This window comes from Passer montanus, unplaced genomic scaffold (genome assembly GCF_014805655.1).
Source record: "Passer montanus isolate IOZ18808 unplaced genomic scaffold, ASM1480565v1 scaffold72, whole genome shotgun sequence".
NCBI lineage: Eukaryota > Metazoa > Chordata > Aves > Passeriformes > Passeridae > Passer > Passer montanus.
This window is the reverse complement of record NW_024372370.1, coordinates 2452767-2474054: the sequence shown is the minus strand read 5'-3', so window position 1 is coordinate 2474054 and position 21288 is coordinate 2452767. Positions and strand designations below refer to the sequence as shown.

Sequence of the window (21288 nt, the reverse complement as noted above, 5' to 3'; positions counted from 1 at the left end):
GCCTTGGGTTTCAACAGCTGTCAGAAAGAGCAGGCAGAAACTCTTAACTTTCAGAGTTCAGATGAATCCTTTGTTTGTTTGCCACTCTCTGCTTCTGTATTGGTTGTCTGTCTCCACGTGTTTTGCTCAGAGCTGCATATGCTAGAATTTAGTGGCTGCTGCTCTTTTTTCTTTATTAATGCCTTCCCCAATTTACTGTCCTCTTTCTACTTGAGTGTCTTTGAATTTCTCTGCCGTTTGTCCAGACCTTATCCATCTCTTCATCATGACAGACATTAGGCATCCTAATCCCCTCAGGTTTGCTCAATGTTTGCTTAATACTCTTCAGTTGCGTTCTGTGACCTTAGTTCACTGTCTCCTAGATCAAAGTGATATAAAGGTATATACACATTGACTGATGTGCTGTGTTATTTTAGAGAGGGTAATTTTTAAGGCCTCTTACATAAAGGTATAGTAAAAATATTATGCTGATGTTATGACAGCAGCATAGTGAGACTAGTGGCATGCAGAAAAAAACCCTAAATAACTTCCAGTGCAGTATGTTGATGTTTAGGCATATAGGTTAAAAAATGGAAGGATTTATTTTAATTTTTCAAGTAGCAGATGCTTGTGATCAGGGTAGCCAATAGTTCTTAGATCTTTGCTTTCAAATGAAAGTGTGTGTTTATAACCAAATGCTTAAATATATCTATAAAACAAGAATTTCTATATTACTAACTTAATAATAAAAAATCAGCTGTACATATGGAGTGGTTCTGCTTGTACCTTTCCTCCATGATTTTTTTGGCTCCTAAATTTCAGTGGTTTTTATGTGTTTCATAAAGTTTATTGGCCTGTCTGATTGTGTGTGTGGGCAACTGTATCATCTAGTCAGAAGAACATTTATAGAAGGGTTCAATGCCCGTAATATTTCCTTGCATGGATTATTTAATGGTATCACTTGAACTGACTTGGTTGATTCCTGTATTTATGATATAATGGAAAGAACATAGCCAAAATCTTCTGTAGTAACACAGCAGCTGTAGAGGTCCTCTCTGCCCTCTTGGTGCTGGCTGGGGTATGTGGTGACTTTAGAAGAGCTCTTACTTGGACCAGAGTCTTTGTGCACTTCTAGACTGGGTGCCTGTGCTACCTTTTTACATGATCCTGTGTACTCCACACACAGGAAAAACAGATTTATTTGCAAAGATTTATTTCTATGTAGAGCTTGGTGTCTTTTCTTCTGGAATTCCTGCCTCCAGCTGCAGCTTTCTTGTTGTCACTGCTTGTCTTATAAAAATATTTAATTTAATTATTTTTAAAGAATGAGATAAATATAATTGATTCTTCATAGATTTTTAGATTGCAATGATAATTGAGGAAAAATTTGCCTCTCTGGTGGTGGTTGGCATGGACTTGGATAGATTTCACTAATACCTCTGACCTTGATGGGCAGGTTAGTGCTGAATTGCTGCAAAAGCTTGCCTGCATTTTTTTCTCCTCCTTCACTTGTGCCCATTGAGCTGTTATTTAGAAGTGTGGGATCCATAATTTTTAATTCCCTTCCTTCTCAGCTAACATTTCTTTTAATCCAAGTGCAATTTTACATTTTTTTTACGCCTGTGTATTTGCTGTGTAAAAAATCTGTGGGTTAATTATAGTCAGGACATGGAAGAGTAATGTGTAGTAAATAGTGTATCCTGCCAAAGACAGGGCTGTTTTTATTCTATCCTTATGGTGGGAACTGGTGTCTTATTACCTGTCATTTTTTTTACGCCTGTGTATTTGCTGTGTAAAAAATCTGTGGGAACAGATTAGTCAGGACATGGAAGAGTAATGTGTAGTAAATAGTGTATCCTGCCAAAGACAGGGCTGTTTTTATTCTATCCTTATGGTGGGAACTGGTGTCTTATTACCTGTTCTTTATAGAATCCTGTAGAACTGGTGATGCATTCACAAATTCATAGGCTGTCTTGTGCTTCCTTTTTTTCCCATATAGGCTTCTTAATAATTGTAACCTCAGAGTTAAAGCCAGGCAGTGATTGGCAGTACTCTTCTTATGCCTCTGTTCAGCTGGAGAGTTATATTTCCATTAGTGTCCATCTGTGTGCTACATGTTTTGGTCACTGATCACCGTATAAAAGTCATGCAGAATAAAAATGCATTTACCAAGAAATATAAATGGACAGTAGAAGTGGGTTTCATCAGAAACCCATCTAGAGTGTTAAAAAGCCGGGTAGGAAAAGTGAAATAAAATTCTAGTGTGATGTGTAACATTCAACAAGTAAAACCAACAGTGCTTGAATTACATCTAGAGTGTTAAAAAGCCGGGTAGGAAAAGTGAAATAAAATTCTAGTGTGAACATTCAACAAGTAAAACTAACAGTGCTTGAATGAAAAAAAGAAGGTTCAAAATTGTGCCAATAATGAAGAATTTCCCATTCAGTACTGGCTTTTATTCTGGCCTCCCAGTAGCATGTCCTCACAGTTCCTGGCTCATCAGTGGGATCAGGCCAGGCCTCAGGCCTAGAGCAGCTCTGGTCCCCAGTTTATAGTTAGTGTCATCTTGTACCCCTTGGCTGTCCCTCTTCACAGACCCTTATTAAGGTGGCAGCTGCAAAGTGCCAGAGAAGGCTTGAAGGAAAAAGTGCTGATGTAGCCAAGAGGGAATGATGGTCAGCAAGTGCTGAGTTGTCTCACTTGCTCTTCTCACCTTCCTAAGCTTCTCTGGGAATCCTGTCTGGGGGGTGATAATAGCCTGATTCATAAATAATTAAAAATTTACATAATTAATTGAAATCTGGGTTCTGTCATGCTCTATTTCCAATGTGGTCTTGTTTACTTTTCCAGGAGAAAAGAAATAATTTTCCCTTGTGCAGTACTGTAACCTGTCTATCAGCCGTACCCCCAGGAGGTGATTAGACTTTGTATTTTGAAAAGTATAAAATTTGCCTGATTTTCTTGTCTTCATGTGAGACATTAAGAAAAAATTGTAATGGCTCTTACTTGTTGTTAATGGTCATACAGTTTACTACCTGTAAGCATATATACCATGATGCTTATGTGCAAAACATCTTCTTTATGACTGATATAATCTTCTTTGCCCTTGTTCTTTTATCAGATATAAGAAACAAGTTTCCCTAAACATGGGTGAAACTGAACAGAGACCAACAGCAGGATCCCGCTTAGGAGCTCAGGAAAATGCTGGGATCAGTACTTTGGAGCATGGACAGAAACCGCCTATGACAACTCCAGGAAAACTTGTCTCTATCAAAATTCAGATGCTGGATGACACACAAGAAACTTTTGACATTCCGGTAAGGATGTGGAGGTTGGGGTAGCCAAAGATTATTCAGGCATTTCTGATAATGCATATTCTCAAACCAGTTGTCTTCTTATTTCAGCTGTGATTCTTTGGCTAACGAATTCATGCTGCAGACAAAATGGTTGTTGTGTATATCAGCATTGAATATATCATGGTGCAATACAATAGCATTAAACAGGGAAGTGGACTGTAGATTACAGTTATTAATTCTGTTTCTGTTTGAACAGCTTCAAGAGAAGTTAAAAGTCCTTGGTGAGTTTTTTCCTTCAAACATTACATTTGTGGTTTCCTCTACCTTTTGAACAGTTGGTGTATTTCCTTGCTGCTGTTTTGCTCTTGATCCAGTAAACTGTAGATCTATACAGATTTTTTTGTCTTTCCTCTGGCAAGTCCTTAGGATATTAACATGAAATCATCAAAGTTTTCAGTAATTTATATCATCACTCTTACAAGCACTGAGTCCTCACACAGAAGTTGAGTGCAAGGAAAGAAGCAAAGCAGCCTCATCTAAAGTTTCTCTGTACCCTGTTGAGATTAATTTGGGTTTGTCCTTGCCAAGGAGACAGAGCTGCAGCTGCTTTAGTGTGTGGTTGTGATCAGTAGAATCAGTTAGAATTAGTTTTGATACCAAGACCGAGCCAGTATCACGATCTATCTGTTGGTAGCCACTAATGATTTTAACATGCCATGCTTACACAATTAACATGAAACGTGGTTGAACACTGCTGCTGTTATGCAAGTGTGTTGGAATGTATATTTTTCTAAGTTTTCAGGCTTCAGTGAATAGGAAAGGGGAAACCTGAGTTCAAATTTCATCCTTTGTTACTTGCATTTTCTGTAGCTATGGTAATTGTCATGCCTTGATTGGCTCAGATTTCCCTTCTGTAAAATGGAGGATCACAGCGAGATACAGTGGTGTTAGACATATAGTGCCCTAAACTGTATGTTTAGGGAAAAATGTTACCCCTGTATTAACATGAAGGAATTCTGATTATGAAAATTATAATTAAAATTTTTTTATAATGTTTTTATGATCTGCTTATGAGGTTTGTCTATTTTCTATGAATACATGCAGACACTTTTTGATCTGCTCTGTGCTGCTGTTTGTGATCCAACTGCAACTATGATTTTATTTTAGTGGAAGGTAAATTCTCTGGGCAGGCAGGTTATGGGTGAACTGAACTGCCATCAGGGGAAATGCCCATTTATGTAGCACCTTGTTACACTTTAGTACGTTTCAGAAAACCTGTCAAATATCCATAGCAAACAGTCTTTAGGTAAAAGCAGTCTTTAGATAATTGTTGCTGTTCAAAAGTGTAGTTATAGTTTAAATCATCAAACACTAATAAAATTTTGGTGCTCTTTTATGTGATATAAATATATCTATAATTCCAGAGACAAGTTTGGCATCTGTAGATGCTAATTCACTATATTTTGAAAATTGAAAATGATGTGCAGACACTTAACAGAAACCATTTCTGTTGGGTTCCTTTCATTAAATTGTTTAGGAGAAAATATAAGATTATGTGGATGCAATGCACCCTATAACTCCAGCTTTGCTTCTGGGACTTTGAGAGAACAGTATTTTTTGGTCTTCAATATTGGAAGATATCAACATTTCATTTGTTTTTAACTTCAGCAGCACCTGGAAGACCTGGGGATATAAACAAGTTTCTGTTGAGATCACTTCAATATGATTGTTTTCAGAGACTTTTATTTCATAACCACTACTCAAGGAAAGCCCAGTTGGTTTGAAAGTCAGACCTTGTGGTGAAATATGCAGGATGCTTAGATATGAAATCTTTTACAGCAAATCTTTTGTAAAGCCTTTTGTCTTTAACCTATGCATAGTCAAATAGAGGAATACACATTGTTTTCAGTCTGCTCTAAAATACATTAATTGTTTTAGTCCCATCTCACAAAACTGATTAAGTTTTGATACATCTAAATTGAGGTGTTTATTCATGTTGGAACCCCCATGTTCCTATTTATAAGCTTCATGTTTTTAGCCAAATTGGTGCAGTATACACAGAAAAGGAAAGTGATACCATTTCAACAAAATATTTTAGGAGCAGCAAGTGTGGCCGTGGGCAGAAGACATTAAACATACATGCCTAAGCACATCTGTGGGTTTGCTTTTCAGTGGAGAATTAAAGACTTTTTGCGTGGTTGAAGATTTGAACTACGCTTCCCAAAACCTGAGCTGCTATGATTATGAAAATAACTTTGCAAATACCATACAAGTATAAACTGAGAAGGATTTGTGTTTCCTACAATTTCAGGAATTTTGCTGCACAAACCTTTCTGTGAGCCATACCTTGGGTGGTTTTATTGATGCTTGTAGTGTGTCTTGTAGGATGGTATGAAGTTTAATGATACCAGTTTATTATTTTCTCATGAAGTCTGCGTAAAAATAGAAAGAGATGCTGGTACTACTTCCTCCTGAGTTTGAGGGATTTGGTGAAGTAGTTGGGACTGTCAGTCTGTCTGGCTCTACCTCTGTGCTACTGTTGTTATACCTTCAGCACCATTGCCCCATTAGCTGTAACACCTTATCTATGTAGTATTTTTATTTGGTTTGTTATTGTTTTGTTTGAACGTTGTCATGGGTTTAGGGTTTTTTGTGTGCTTGTTTATTTTTTCTTGTTTATTGAATTTAGTTTAGTTTGTTTTTAAACTATATTCCAGGAGACATGATTCAATATCCTTGCTCTTAAGCAATCCCTTTTCTCACATTGTATACAGATGACTTGTTACTATGAGTGCCAAATTAATCAGATTTTTATGTCTGTTCTGTATATAACAAAACAGGAGGAAAATATGACCTACTTCCATTACCCCTCAGTGCTGCTGTTCTTTAGGCTTTTTAAAAGTAAAGTAACTCCGGTGTCATTTGAGTTTCTAAAGGAATATTATTCTTTAGGTGCTAGTGCTTTGATGCCATATAATCATACCATGTTTGGCTCATTACTTACTACAAGAAAAAAAAAACAATTGAACAAAAAAGAGAGAAAAGATATCCACATGCCTATGTATGGACCTGTAAATTTTATTTTTTAATGGGAAAAACCCTACATACTATGTGGAGAGAGTTTGTGTGGGAGACTTCAAAAACAGAAGTTACAATGAAGGCCTTTTCATCAAATGTTTTAAATGGAATATTGTAAAAGAAAGGGTTACATAAGAAAAAAAAATTATGGTGCTTGATGTTAACAAACAATATTTTGTTGAAAAATCTTCCAACATTCCTATATTCCATAAAGCTAGTGGAAACTTGAATAGATAGTTCTGGATCCTTTTACACAGGTCCATTTAGCTGGTTGGGTACATATGCTTGAAGGAGATGGAAGAAAGGTGGGCGCTGCTGTTTAAAAAAAATAGATTACATTACTTTAACTTCATATTTCCTGCCTCTAACATGTAAGGAAAGTACAAAATTCATCAGTTATCTTTTTTGAGCACTTTTTTGTCTCTTCAGCTATGAGAAGAAAAATTATGTAGAACATCCTTCCCTCTTTTAAGTTACTCAGCATTTTATGACTGTCTGTACGTTTAGTTTTTTATCTGCCACAAACTCTCAGACAAGAACTAGATGTCAGCTACAGTTTCATGTGATTAGTGCCTGAAAATCAGGCCATGAGTCAAGAGTTCATGATCATCCAGCACTTGCAGCTGTTGGTCATGATGTTGCATGCAAGTATGGAATATATTTCTCTCCTACTTTTTGTTTCTAATTTCCACTTTGGCTGTATTCACTGACAAATTAGTTAGATATGGTAAGTGGAGACTGCAAGGGTTCAAAATACAGCGTTCTGTTTCAGCCAGTGTTAGGCTGAGTTATGGCTATGTGATGGAATGAGCAAATATGCTTCCTTTCTGCTAGGTAAGAGGATGACAGCTTTAGCTAAAATTACTAATATGAAGGAGGAAGAACATTTTCCACCTATGTACACACAATGATAATCATACATAGATAGATCCTGGGCATTTTTAAAGGCTGATACTTGAACCTGAAGACTGGCAAAACCCCACACTGCAAAACAGAGGTTGTGTATTATATAGTAGAAGGTGGAGATGTACACTTCTGTACTGCTTGATTTTCCTCTGCTTTTCTTTCTCACCTAAGTTAGTTGAAAGAGAACATGATTGATTCCATAAAGCCATAGCAGAATTTAGATTTTCATATGTTTATTTTGAGATGATCTCCCCTATAGATTCAAAGCAGTTTAAGCGAAAGTGAAATACAGTTTTTAAAGAACAGTAAAAATAGCTGATGATTGCATCTACTTCAGATCCTTCTGGGAGAGAAAAACCCCTTTCATGCTTAGTGTCTATGCCATTTATATTATATTTACTTTTATAGTTGTTTCATTGCCAGAAGTAATCTGTTTTAAAACTACTCCTAAATGCAGAGTCAGTGTTGTTGCTGTCTAGGTAATGCTGAAGACAAGACTGATTCTCTTGATAGACTGCCAGGATGATTTGGTGACTCAGACCAGGTTTAACCCTGACTGATATGATGCTTGCTGCTGATCACGTCCTGCTCTCTGGGTGAATGAAACTGATGTGACTGGGATGATACTACTGATGCTAAATAGCAAGTAAGAGCTGTTTCTTTCTTTTTGGCATCAAAGGTGAGATCAGAGTATGTCACAGGAGGTTAGGATTCTTCTTTTGGTTAGGATCTGATCTCTTTAATTAAAACCAAACCAAAGTCTTCTTTATTGTGTCTGCAAGAGAATAGTTGCTTCCTTTTTGTGGCTGTCTTTTGGAAGGACCGAAACATGCTTGCCTGTCCGATTACTCAAGTTTATTAAACATCTGTTTTTTGTATTGTGTCAACTTCCTTTCCCTATAAATATATTCAAGCTTTGTGAAATGTGCAGGGTCGGAAAATGTCATCTGCTTTGGGGGATTAACACGGGTTTCTTAAGCAACAGGAGTCTCTTAATAGAAAGCAGGGTAAAGGTGTAATCCTCTGTAAACGTCGCTTATAAACATTTCATTTCAATTTGCTCTTCTCTTGGAAGAGAAAAGCTTCAGATTGCCTGAGAATACAGAATAAAGACCAAGTGGTCTGGGATCTACAACTATTTATCTTCCACTGGGTTTGGATGTAGTACCTTGGCAGGAAATTTCTCTGCCTCAATCCCAAATTTTTCAGAGAGAAGGACTTCATAATCTTCTTGGGGGGTCTATTGGTCTGTTTCCTAAGGATAATGGTCTGGGTGAGCTGTTTTTTTGTTTGTTTGTTTGTTGGTTTGGGGGTTTTTTTGTGTTTTGTTTTTTTTTTTTTTTAGCTGGTTTTGTTTCTTCATGCAGTCACATCGTGGTGGTTCATATTCACTTTGTGAGGAAAATGTTGCCTGTTAACTGTGCTCTCACCAGCTTCAAGCCAGAATGTGCCGGGAAAAGCTAAATATTAGAAAGCCTCAATAGTTAATAACAAACATTGTATGTGCTTTCTTATAAATTTCCACAAGTGCTGTGTTACCTATTAAATTCAAAAATTCAGCCAGTTTTATAAATGTTTGAGTTATTTTCTTTTTCATTTGTTGTTGTTCATAACTGCCTTGTCTAGGTATTTACGTCTCTCCTCAATATGCAATTATAACCAGTGAAATAAGCAATTTTAAAAAAAGAGCGTGAGATAGTATGGCAATGCAGAAAAGTAAAATAGTGTTTTATGCTTTCTTAGGCAGCTTCAACTTCAGTTCAATTATGAATTGCTTTTTTTTTCCAGCTTAGGAAGTGAACAGCAGGTCAAATGTCAGTTATTCATCAGTCTGAGACTTTCTTTTCTTCTCGTGCCTGAAATTATTTGGCCATTGCTGTCAGACTATTTCCAGTGAATATCAAGCACTTAAATATTCACTAATTGTCATGCCAGCTCTGCTGGGTCTTCTGAAATTACAAGAAAAGTGATTTTTTTTTTTAACCCTCAAACACATCAGTTGTATTTTTCTTAGGAGAATATTGTTAATCGCTACCCAGTAAACTGATTTTTGTTGACAAACGTTTAGAATGTCTTTTTTGAAAGACAGGTTATTTTGGTGATGTGTGTTAATAATTTATGTGCTTTTCAAAGTAGGAGAGAGAATAATCCACAAGCAAACTTCTGTAACCTGAGGCAGCAGACTGTTTAAACCGCTGATTTCTTTGTTAAGATTCTGTAGAATGAATAGAATAAGTGGGAATGTAATTTTAAGTGCCAACAAATCCAGTCCATTCTCAGACTAGATTGATGTATTTGAAGATATCTGGGAAATGCATGTAATTTTCTTGACTGAATTAGCCTAACTTGTAATCATGGAAGGCTTCTCAAATATTGCCTTTTCACCTCTCTTGCTGAGCTGACTCACCAAGTCATGCAGCAGTGTGTGAGCCAGCACAAAGCAGAGGATGGAGCTGGCACAGGAAGGGCTGCTGTGCATGCAGAGGCTTTGTGGGAGCATTTGCTCCCTGTCTGCTCTGCTGCCCTGGCTGAGGGGGTCAGTGAAATTATGCTGTTAATTTTGGTAGTAGTGTCTGTGTCTGTAAGTTGGTTTGCACTGTACTGTGAGACTGGATGGATGATCTGTGTGGGGAGCGTGGGCATGCTCCCCAGTTACGGGTGTTTCCTTGGGCCACCTGTTTGGAGGTGACAAATGTCCAAGGAACAGTGGGAGGTGTTTGCCATCTCTTCTCTTCAAACTGTACATGTGTGGGTGTCCAGTGGTACAAACTTTGATTTTTGCCACCTCTATGTTTTCCTGTTCCAGGGGTGATGGGAGGGATGTTCTGCCTCTGGTCAGAGGCAGGAGCTGAACTGCTTGTTGTGTGCATCCTTCCCCGGAGACTGACGTTCACCTCTGACATCCTTGAAATTTTTGAAAGCTAGATGTCAGAGCCCCCAGATAATCATTTTCATCCATGCTAGAGTGAAAGTATGGTACACTGAACAGTCTGCTCATCATGCCTGTCTCAAATGTATATTTTAGGATGAGATTAATTACTCTCTGGAGGTGCTTGTATATCCCTAATGTTGCTTTTTCTGTTCTAGTAGTAACAGGGAAATCACAGGCTCGTTTAGGTCAGAAAAGGGCTTTAAGATCTTTTGAGTCCAACTGTATTTATGTAGCATTTAACTATAAAACAGTATCATACAGTTTAAAAATTTTAAAGGAAAAATGCTGTGATATATTATTTGTAGATCCAGTGTAGATGTGGATCCCTCATACCTGAAACAGATCAGCTGGATATCAAGATAAAGAACATCCTCACCACCTGCATGCAGTCAAATGACTTGAGTATAATGGTTGTCATCATCAGTAAAATCAAGCAGAATCAGCGGCCAAGTTCTAGTTCAGATTGTTTGATTTTGTTCACTTGTTTGGTTTTCTCATTTGGTGCCTCTTGTTCCTTCCTTTGTTGGCCACAGAACGTGCTCCCATATACTGCTTATCCTTTTTGTTCTCTCTTCCTCTCTGCAGCTCCTTTGGAACTGCTGGTTCAATTCCTTCCTGTTGGTATTCTCCAAAGAAACAGGAGACAGCAGTGTGGAAAGGTGCATTAGTCCTGGCTGTGTCTCCTGGGTCTTTACCCAGCTTCATTCTGCAATGATGTCCTTCCTCAGTGCAGTGTCAGGTTTCTCTGTTACATACAGTACAGTGCTGCATAGGGGAGAAAGTACTCATCAGCTGGAAAGGCTGTATCTACTGTCAGAATTAGGGATGCTTTCTGCAATGGAATAGTCACATTCTCATTCATACTCAAACTCTGGGAGTGGGAGGAAATATCCAATTTTTACTTAAGATAATTCGTGGTTTGAAAGTGAAATTTGACTAACTTAAAATTATCTAAAGAAACCTGTATAGCTAGGATGCAGTGATTAAAGCAGTGTGTCTTGTCTTGGAACAGTATAAAGGGCTCCATCAGTTCCCAGATTTAAAAGCCTTCAGAAACTTATTAATATGCTGCTTACCTGTAAACTTATCTCCACTGCTCCAGTGAGCTGCCTCCACCAGGCTGTGATTACAATACGCACGCACAATTAATTGTTGTCTTTTGCATGCCAACATGTAAATCACATAAAATGCATGGCTGAAAATGTCTGCCAAAGCTTTTGTGTGTATCTGAATCAGGCTACCGTGTTACAATCATTCTTGGATAAATATGTCAATTTTTGAATAAAAAGTGATGCATGAGGCACGCATCAAGAGCCAGATAACTCAGTGAATACAAACAGCAGTTGCAGAAGTAGATTACAATATCTTCTTTTCTTATCCCCATCCCCAAAATGGAGGCTTTGATAGAAATTGCACAAACATAATGCTGCCAGAATATAAATAGCAAATGGTGAATTATGACTTAGTGCCAATTTGCTTTTTGATGGCCCGTTGGCAGATGCAAATATTCATGCAGAGCACAGCAGCAGGAAGTTTTTCTTCTCATTTCTTTCACTGTTATCTTCTCACCTGGTTTTCTAGTTGGTCCTGCAGTAATTTTTTTTTTTTTTCCCTTCAGTTTGCCTTGCTTTTATAATTCTGGTCTTGTTCTCATGCCATTAGATTTTCATACGGTTCTTATTGAATTTACAATTATCTCCATTTAGTAGATAGTGGAGTACTATGTATTTGTGTGTAGATGTTGCTTAGCATTCAGAAGCTAGCTCTCCCTGCATAAAGAGGGACCTTTTGATCTTCAATGACTCTTCATGTTTCCCTTCATTCCCTGGTGCAGATGCTCAGTTTTATTCCCTACTGTTGTCTCACCCCCAGCTAACATCTGAGTTTTGTCCTTTCTTGGTAAACATTCACCTTTGTATCATCTGCATGGACAAGTTGCATAGCTCCTTGTAGAGCTCTCGCTCTGGTCTTTTGCAAGGGGCACATTTGGGCAAAGCAGCAGGTCCTGGATCTGGAGTGACTGTGATTTAGGGAACACCTTGTTTTCTGCTTGCTGGCAGGGATGAGCCAGATCCTCATCCACTTTACTTTGTCTCTGGTTGAGTGGAGTTTCTAGACATAAGCTGGGTTACATTATATGGTGATGTCATCCAGGAGTCTTCTCTGAGAGAGCTGCCTTTTGAAATGAATCTCAGATACAACAATTTTGGTGAGCAGAAGTGAAAGAACAGGGATTTTGCAGAATTAATTAAGGTAATACATGTAAACTGATGTAAGAGAGAATGCCTTGTCAAAGCTTTTATATAAAGATACAGCTCAGCAAATATAAAAGGACATTACCAAGTAGTTTTTATTACTGGATTCAGAGTAGCTCTGCAACTAGAAGTATATGTAGCTCAGTATTCTTTGCTCTTCAGTGTTCCAGAGTCATTCAGAAACACCTCTGCAGGTCAATGATAAATGTGGTGGCTGGCAAAAGACAATGCTTTTCATGAAAGCACTTGTATACTCACAGCATGATACAGAGTGGAAGGGACTGTGCAGGTAGTCTGATCCAGCTCTTGGCTCAAGGCAGGGCCAGCAGTGAGCAGATGGTCCCTAAGAAACATTTAACTGTAAGAATTGAGGACTAACGTATTCTAGAATTTTTTTTCTTTGGGAAAAAAAAACGTTCAGGTTTTCTCTGTGGCAAATGAGTGTTTGCCATGCAGCCATATCTGTGAGCTTATAAAAGAAATGAGGCAGTAGTCATTTTATAAATGAGAGACATGTCACAAGCTTACTTATGTCTCAGTTTGTCAGATCCTTCAGCTTTTCTTTCTAGTTTTTTACTTCATGTCAAAGTATGGGTATATGTGCTTTGAAAGGACTATGGGAGATTCTAAAAATAAAATTCAAGTGAAAAGCAAACGTTTCAAATGCCTGATTGTGTCACAACATACTCAGCTCTGTGACTTTACCAAAATCTCAGGAAGAGCAAGGTAGAAATAGCAAGCTGCAGGAGAGCAGCCTTTGTAAACAGGAGAGACTTTCATAACTGCATCTACTTAAAAAAGGTCAACAAACCCTTCTGAAGATCTGATGAAAAACTGGATTCACACCAGCTTTGGAAGAGCTAAGTTTTCAGACTTTTTTTCATGTGAAGCCGTTGGATTGCTGTTGTTAGAGAAGTAGAATTAGGAGCAGGTAATCTGTGGATAGATAGAAGATAGGAGAACAGAGATAGTGGTGAAGTTAATCTCACCCCTGAGGAGTTACAGCTGTGCTAATTATCAAGAATGAAGAACAAGCCTGCCCTTAATGGGCCACAGCTGGATCCAATTGGGAGGGGTACTGTAAAAGAGCAGGTTGGCTGGCTGAGATGGAGTTTGTTGGCTGTGCAGGGGAGGAGTTGGTGCTGTGAGGAGCTGGTGCTGTGAGGAGCTGCCCATGAGAAATCACCAAGAGGTATGAAACTTTTGCAATAAGATGGCCACAGTAATCTTTTTGTTTCTCCTGTGTAGGCTGAGTCTAGCCATTGCCATTTCTTTCTGCATCTGTTCCACAAAACAGTAACTTTGAGCAGATATATATGCTTTTGTGACTTTGAACAGGTATGTATGCCTTTCAGTGGAAAGGTCACTTCTCTGCAGAGCATTTCAGAGCTGTGCTGCTTATGTTTCATCTCAGGGAAGATCATATACACTTTGCCAAGAGAAGTGACAAAAGGTTGCTGAGGAAATGGTTCAGCATTTCCTTGGGCTGAGAGAGCAAGTCTTTGAAGGTCAGCTAATGCTGTTGTTGCTTGTTTCACTGAAATGATTGATTTCTTGCATAGGTATAGTGGTGAAGTAAATTCCAGGTATGTTCTGGACATGGAATTTGTTGTGTGTGTGTGTCTGGGTTTTTAGTGTGGGGTTTTTTTTGTTTTGTTTTGGGGGGTTTTTGTTTTTAATTATTTATTCCTTTTTAAATTTTATTTTGTATTCAGCTTTTATTTAAGATGCCATGGGAAAAGAAAAAAATCAGATCTCATGACCTTAGCCTCAGCAGTAGTGTTTTACTGAAGGTTAAACTGAAGGTTAACTCCTTCAGCACTCAGAATTAATTCATTAGCTACTGCCTGTTAAATACTTGAAAATGAAATTTGTTCACCTGACAGTAAAGTAGCTTGAAAGGATTAAATACCTAAAATAACTAATGCAAACTGATTTTTTTGAATCTGAAGATAACTTTGCATTTAGTGCTTAAATTTCAAATTAGCTAAACATTTTAACAGAAGATGCCTGGCTAATTTGACTGTGAATTATGATTATTTCTGAAGATAGTAACTTGTTCTGCTCTCTTGAAGACCTCTCATACTACTCACAGGTAATCCATTTGTCCTTTGTAGCTATCAGATCCTCTCACTGATATTTCCTGGGTGAACGGGTGTCACCAATTATGACTGTTTTCCTCTGGAGGCATTTGAAGGCCCCAGAAGACTGGCTAGTGGTTGTGCAAATTTCTTTGAAAAGGTTGTGCATGTGGAAGGCCATACCGCATCGATGAACTCCGTTCTTGTAGGAATGATCCATGAATTCCTGGGCACTTGCTGTCATCAGCTGAAAGCTACTGCACTGGGGTATGAAGTGCTTGGGTATGTATATATATAGCTATGTACTTCAGCATATAAGTTGTTTTTATCTCTTTTTCTGTCACAATTGTAGAGTTATAGCCCTGTAGAGCACCAAGTCAAGAGCCCTCTCTGTAAAGAAAACACCTTTGCCTTCACTTTGAGGCTTCAGTCCAGGAATGGGTCTCTTTTACATTCCCTTACTGGTGTCTAAGAGGACCAGAGAGTGATTGGAGCCCAGGGTGCATGATTTTCCACGTTCCTTAGCTGTTGGCTGGGTTTCTGGCTGTGTTTTAGGCTGCTCTGAGGAGACCTGTCTGAGCTCTCTCTAGTTTTGAGCAAGGGCTCACCCTGACCTGTGAGTCAGTGTGTCCATTTCTGGTCACTGGGGTTGGGGTTGCTCCCTTGTTCTCTTTTATTTGCAACTATGAGGATACAACTAACAACTGTAAGGAAACAAGTACATCTATAAGGATAGCCCTGGGGTACAGCTGAAGATGTGGCAACATCTTCTAGCATGACAGGTAGTAACCTTGTTTGCTTTGTTTTCTTCTTGCATTTTTTTTTTTGTTTCCCTGACCCTCTCTGATAAAATAATTTAATGGAAACATAAACACTGCACTGAGAAAGGTTAGCTTAACAGCTGATAAAATAATTTAATGGAAACATAAACACTGCACTGAGAAAGGTTGGCTTAACGTTTTGTCTCCCAACCTGGCACAGGCACTTGCTCCTCTACCTTTCCTTATTCCCCAACATCCAAAGCCCCTTTTGGATCTGCTGATGCCTCCCACCTCCACAGTCTTTCTGTAGCAGAAAGTTCTAGCAGTTTGCTTCTTCTTCCTCTAAAGGGATGAAAGTAATACTCATTTCAGCTTTGTAAGTTTTGAACTATTCTGTTTAAACTGCATCACAGAAATGGGCCAATTATTAGTATTATCTGTGATGATTGTGTTTTGGTGATTGACAGACTAGAAGAGGGTGAAGTGAAGAAGCAAGATTTGTTTAGAGAAGGGCAAGTCTGCTTTAGGGACAGATCAAGTGCAGACAAGAGAGTGATGGAAAAAGGGTAGGATAGGTGGGAAAAAGGAGCCTCTGAAAATGCAGAAGTATAGAAAAGCTCAATAAGAGTAGGGGGAAAGAATTGTGCTGGACTTGTACAAATCTCTGACTTACCTGAATTCATTTTTTTTGGTCTGTACTTAAACACTGGAGGTCTGGTGCTTTTGTGTCTTAAACATCACAGCATGGCATAGTCACATAAAGGAAGAGCACTAGAAATCAGCAGTGCAGTCTGCCAGAATTGGAAGCAGAACCCCTCACTTGCTCCTCTTTTTAATTGCCACCTATTGATGCTTACATACAGCAGAAAGTTAATGATGCAGCTCTTAAAAGATTACTGCAAATTGCAAGTCTGTTACATTAACATGATTAATTTGAACTGTACCTAAGAAGCTGTACGTGATATTCTGCTGAGGCATGGTTGCATATTAGAGCTATAAAGTTGTATGTGCAGCCATAATATAACTGCCTGCTCCTTACTCTCCATGTGCTGTGAGGACATAAAGGGACCAATCTGTTAATTGTTTTTGGCATTATCAATGTTGATGTCAGGAGAGTGGTCTTTTAAGAAATACATTGAATCCAAATTACAGTAGTCTAAAATACATCTGAGTGAAGAAAATACCTTCATTAAAATACCAAAGTCACCAACTCAGCATAGGCCATTTCACATATCCCAAGACAGTGGACACTTGACTTCCAAAGTGAAACCTAAATGGTAAATTTAACAGTAAGGTGGTGTAAATCAGCTTATAGCAGTTTCATTGCTTTTAAATATTGCAAGCTGCAGCAGTTTAAAAAGAAACTCAGGCTTCTGAAAATGCAAGTGATCAACAAGAGTGATTTGGGGTTGTTTTAATTTTGGAATCTGTTTGTTTGAGAGGCAGTTTAATGTTCTGAGTTCTCAGAATGGAGAAAGATTGGGAGATTTCTTTTCTCACCAGGCACTTCCTGCCACAGCTGCTTGAGTGAGTTAATCTACTTGACTTCACATCTGTTCATTGCCTCTCTCCACTGCCCCCATCTTCACACCAGAGCAGGAGTCCTGTGGCTCTCCTGGCCCCTTTTTTCCATTCCAGGGCTCAACTTCTCATTTCCTAGGCTCCTGCCCTTATTTCAGCATGTTGCCAGCTGCCAGGGAAGAGCTGCCTAGGATGCTGAGTATTTATTGCTTGCTGTGTGCGTGCTGACCCTTGGGCAGAAGAGGGAGGAGGGTGCACTGTGGCACCTGCAGGACAGGCTGTCTCTAGAAGGGCTGGGAAATGAGGCAGAGCGAGTAGCTGGAGCAAGTTTTCCAGCATCTGACTGAAAGCACCAACAAGGTAATTCCAAATTACTGGAAGGTAGGCTTCCTGCTGCCGTGGCAACAGAAGTTCCAGTGCTTACTGGATTTGTTATTCATGAAGAAAACAAGGTAAGAATTGGCAAGTCCTACTTATTCTTCCACGCTTTCATTTTCACTTTCTTAGTGATGCAGTGTTTGAAAGGGAATATTCATGTTTAAAACAAAATTGGAAGTCTTTGGTTTTCTTGCACTCTTTTTAAGAGAATGGAAATATTTTCACCCTTGATACGAGAAAGCTTTTATTGAGCCAAACTTGAGCTAAGTATGATGATAAGACAATAAAACATGTAAGTAGCTTGAAGGTTTTTCAAATTCGCCTGAACTTTCGTCTGGTGAGCCTTTGTCCTGGAGAGAAAATGTTTGGCTTAAAGGTTAAGATGAATTAGGTGGCTTTTGATTATTCAAAGAATGAAGGCTGTGTTTGTACCCTCATTCTTGTTTCTTTGCATATGGTTCTTTCATCCATTCAGTCTGTGCTAGTCAAGGAGGGGGACTGTTTGAAGAAGGCACTATGGAGCACTCTGTCTCTCATCCAGCAACAGCTGAATACTTTATGGAAGTATATTAAGTCCTTGACAGGAGAAGGTAGCCAGCTGGCTGCTGCAGCAGGATATTCTAGCTCTCCCTCACAACTGAAAAGGAGGAGTTGGCAGAGTGCCTGCCGAGCTTGCCGGGGAGGAGTAGAGACACAGACTCTTGCAGTATTTTAACTAGGTGGGCTGTTAACCAAAAAATAAGAGAAGAAAGCACACATTTCAAGTCTGTCCAGGCCACCAACTGGAAAGTGGTAAAGGGCTGACTCTAATATGAATAATTACCCTCCAAGAGTCTCCATGCTTTGAGATAGTTTAAGAATGTGGTTACTTTAAGGTCGGAAGCAAGTGAAGTAAATACATTAGTGTTTGTTCTGCTTGAAACAGCACGTGGAATGGTGGTGTCTCACTGGTTATAGAATAGTGCTCTGACAGTTCTACAAAATCTGGGGTCTGGATGTAATTTGATTGTCCTTTCTTGTCCTAATAAGTACAGCTCAAGTCAAAATGTCTGTTTGGGTCACCAAAAAAGATATTGAAAAGAAAGGAATTCATGTTGAAATTGGCAAATTCAGGAAAGAGAGAACGCAAGAGTGGCGAGAAAGTGCTCGCCGTTTCATTAAGCCAAGTTTTGAAACAACATGAAACACTATCCAGTCAATCATCCATTTCCAAAAAACGAGCAGGTGAAAACAGCCTTAAGGCACAAGCAATTAGCACAGAAATAGGTGTGTATTTTGGGTGTGGATGACCAAATATGCTGAGGTTCAAGTATTTGAAACAAAACAAGCCTCAGGTCATTATTTTGTAGCCTGTTCTTCCTTGTATGCTTCCTTTAATGAAGTCTCCCAGGAAATGCTGTGTGGATGCTCCATTGACTGATAAGTGAAGCTTCTTTAAGCACTGAAACTGGTGGTCCAGGAGATGTTTTTAGTTATTTAATGACAGAATCCTGACCTCTTATATAGACTCAGAGGACAAATCAGATCTAGGCTCTGTGTTTGTAAATGCTCTTCAGTGACCTCCACTGTATTTTGGAACAGACCTTTTTCAGTTTTTCCAGGATTGCTGAAGATAAAGATATTAACAGTAACTACTGAGGCCTGTATGAATTTTTGGTGCTGCAGTTTTGTGTACTTGGAAGGTATTTGAAACAAACATCATAGAGGTTCCACATTCAACATGCCCTGAGATTATATAGTTCTTTGATTGAACGGTCATGCTAACCTTTGATGTCCAAGATCCAGGTCACCATTTATGAAGATAACTAAATATTCACATGGTCTGTACTGACCTTTCAAAAGACAGGAAATACTGCTGTGAATTGCTTTTCCCTAATTTACTTTTGATAGATCTCATGGGTAGAGTTGGAAAAAACACTTGAATGCTGGTATCAGTTTACTCTCCCTTCCCAAACTGGCAAAATTAAAGTAAGCTCTGATTCCTTTGTTCATAGTGAATCATATGTGTTAATATAAAAACAACCTAACACCACAATCTTTTGATCCCAAAAGGAACTAGTTACAGCTCCAGTGGAAGATTACAGGTTCTTATAATAGGTGCTGGCTTTAGTGTTATCTTACTGTCCACTTCACAGAACTGATGTTATCTGGCACTGTTTGATGCAAATAACCAGTCTGCCTTAAACACAGGAGAATTTTACAGAGCTGGGTGAACTGTGTTGTACATTCATCTGTTTTCCCTTAACTTCCATTAGCAGCAATCGTAGTCATGCTGGGAGTAATTAAAATTACGGGAACATTTTATATATAAATGTAGATGCATGATGTAGATGTAATTACTAATTGAGATGTTGAATGCAACTCTTCACTTCTTGCCAAGCATACTGGGTAGTCTTTGCAGGTTTATTTTGCAGCTTGCAGACCCACTTTGGCTGCTCATAGAATTCCTCAGGCAAAGGCTGAAAGGAGGGTTGGGAATTTATTGTGCTTTTTCAGTTGTTCGGAGAAGAGGCAATGGATACATCTCAGGTTTCTCTTAGCAAGCTGAAGGAATTTCAGTCCTTGTTTTTAGACTTGCAACTGCTTGAGGCTTCAAAGGCGTGCATGTGTGAAGGAGGAAAAGAGGGAAGGAGGAGCACATACCCCTGCTAATCTTATGTTAATGTAAACATAAAGGTTGAAATCCCAGTTGTAAGAAAGCATCTGCAGTAGCAGAGGGGCCATGGTTTCGTGCATTCACTGCCCTCAGAAACAGGTAGTGTTTAATAAAGGCCTTGGTATCCTGTTCAGCAGGATATGGATTGCATATTCAATTTTTAAAAAATCTGTAGCTATTTTATAGTTTTGCTTCCAAGACGACCGGGGGTTTTTTTAGTAATTAAATGTGATCAGCAAATTGTTACTGAGTAATCTGGGTGTCATCTACAATAAGGAAAACATTTTAAAGAATTTGTCATACGTTGAAGAATCATATATAATGAGAGAGGTTAACTTAAAAACTGCCTCTAGTTTCATTTGGAAGAAGAAGATAGGAAGCTTTAATTGCTTATTTTTACTTCTGGTCCAAGTGTTGGGAGCACTTAAATGTTTCTCTCGCCTGTTTTTTTTCACTGTGTGTTGTCAGACTTTTAATGTCCCCAGCTGAAAAGGGAAATTAACCAGGAATCCCAGTTCCGTCTGTTCTTTTGTACAATGGCACTTTCTCACAACAGGACAGCTACTTGAAGCGGAGCAAGAATGTTCTGCCAGTTTGTCACAACCTCTTGCTCACCACATGGGAAAAGCTCAAGAGCAGAGAGAAGAATCTTGGCCTTAGTCTATTTTTTCCCCTTTGCATGGGGGCAGAGAAAGTCACAGACATGAAGAAGCACTTATTACTGAGTGCAGGAGCTAAAACTCTTTATTGTTTCTGAGAGGGAGATAGCTTTGCTGTAGACTTCTGCAACAAATCTAACTCTGCAAGTTGCATTAAAATAGTACAGTTAAATAAACCTGAGAATTACCAAAATATCTCATTTTTCTCCTACAGTTAGGTAACCTGTTTTGAATTGCAGAATTTTGAATTCCACTGAGCATAGAATGATTTGAGCTAAAAGGGATCTTAAAGATCATATAGTTCCGACCCCCCTTCCTTGGGGGGACACTTTTCACTAGTTAAGGTTGCTCAGAGCCCAATCCATCCTGGCCTTGAACACTTCCAGTGATGGGGCATCCCCAGTTTCTCTGGGCAGACTGTACCAGTGCCTCATGACCCTCACAATAAAGAAGTTCTTCCTAATATAAAATCTAAATCTACTGCCTTTCAGTTTAAAGCCATTCCCCCTTGTCATATAACTACATGCCCTTGTAAAAAGTCCCTCTCCAGCCTTCTTTCAGGTCCCCTTTACTTAGTAGAAGGCTGCTCCAAGGTCTTCCCAGACCCTTGTCTTCTCCAGGCTGAACAACCCTGACTCTCAGCTGTTTGTCATCATAGGAGAGATGCTTCAGTTTCTGATCATCTCCTCTATGCTCCCCCTGATAGGTCCCTGTCCTTTCTCTGCTGGGGACCCCAGAGCTGGATGTGGTGCTCCATCTGGGGTCTCACAGTATTAGAATTGAGGG

At 38.9% G+C, this 21288-nt stretch overlaps 1 protein-coding gene across 5 annotated transcripts in view; it reads left to right on the top strand.

Annotated features, from left to right (window-relative positions):
- The window catches only part of FARP1 (FERM, ARH/RhoGEF and pleckstrin domain protein 1), a 201286-nt gene that overhangs the window by 36081 nt on the left and 143917 nt on the right, over nucleotides 1-21288 (top strand). For all 5 annotated transcript variants that reach the window (XM_039730416.1, XM_039730415.1, XM_039730412.1 and 2 more), the window contains exon 2: nucleotides 3101-3296. In XM_039730416.1, coding sequence (XP_039586350.1) covers nucleotides 3126-3296 — 171 coding nt within the window. In that variant the 5' untranslated portion in view covers nucleotides 3101-3125. The remainder of the gene's footprint in view (nucleotides 1-3100; nucleotides 3297-21288) is intronic.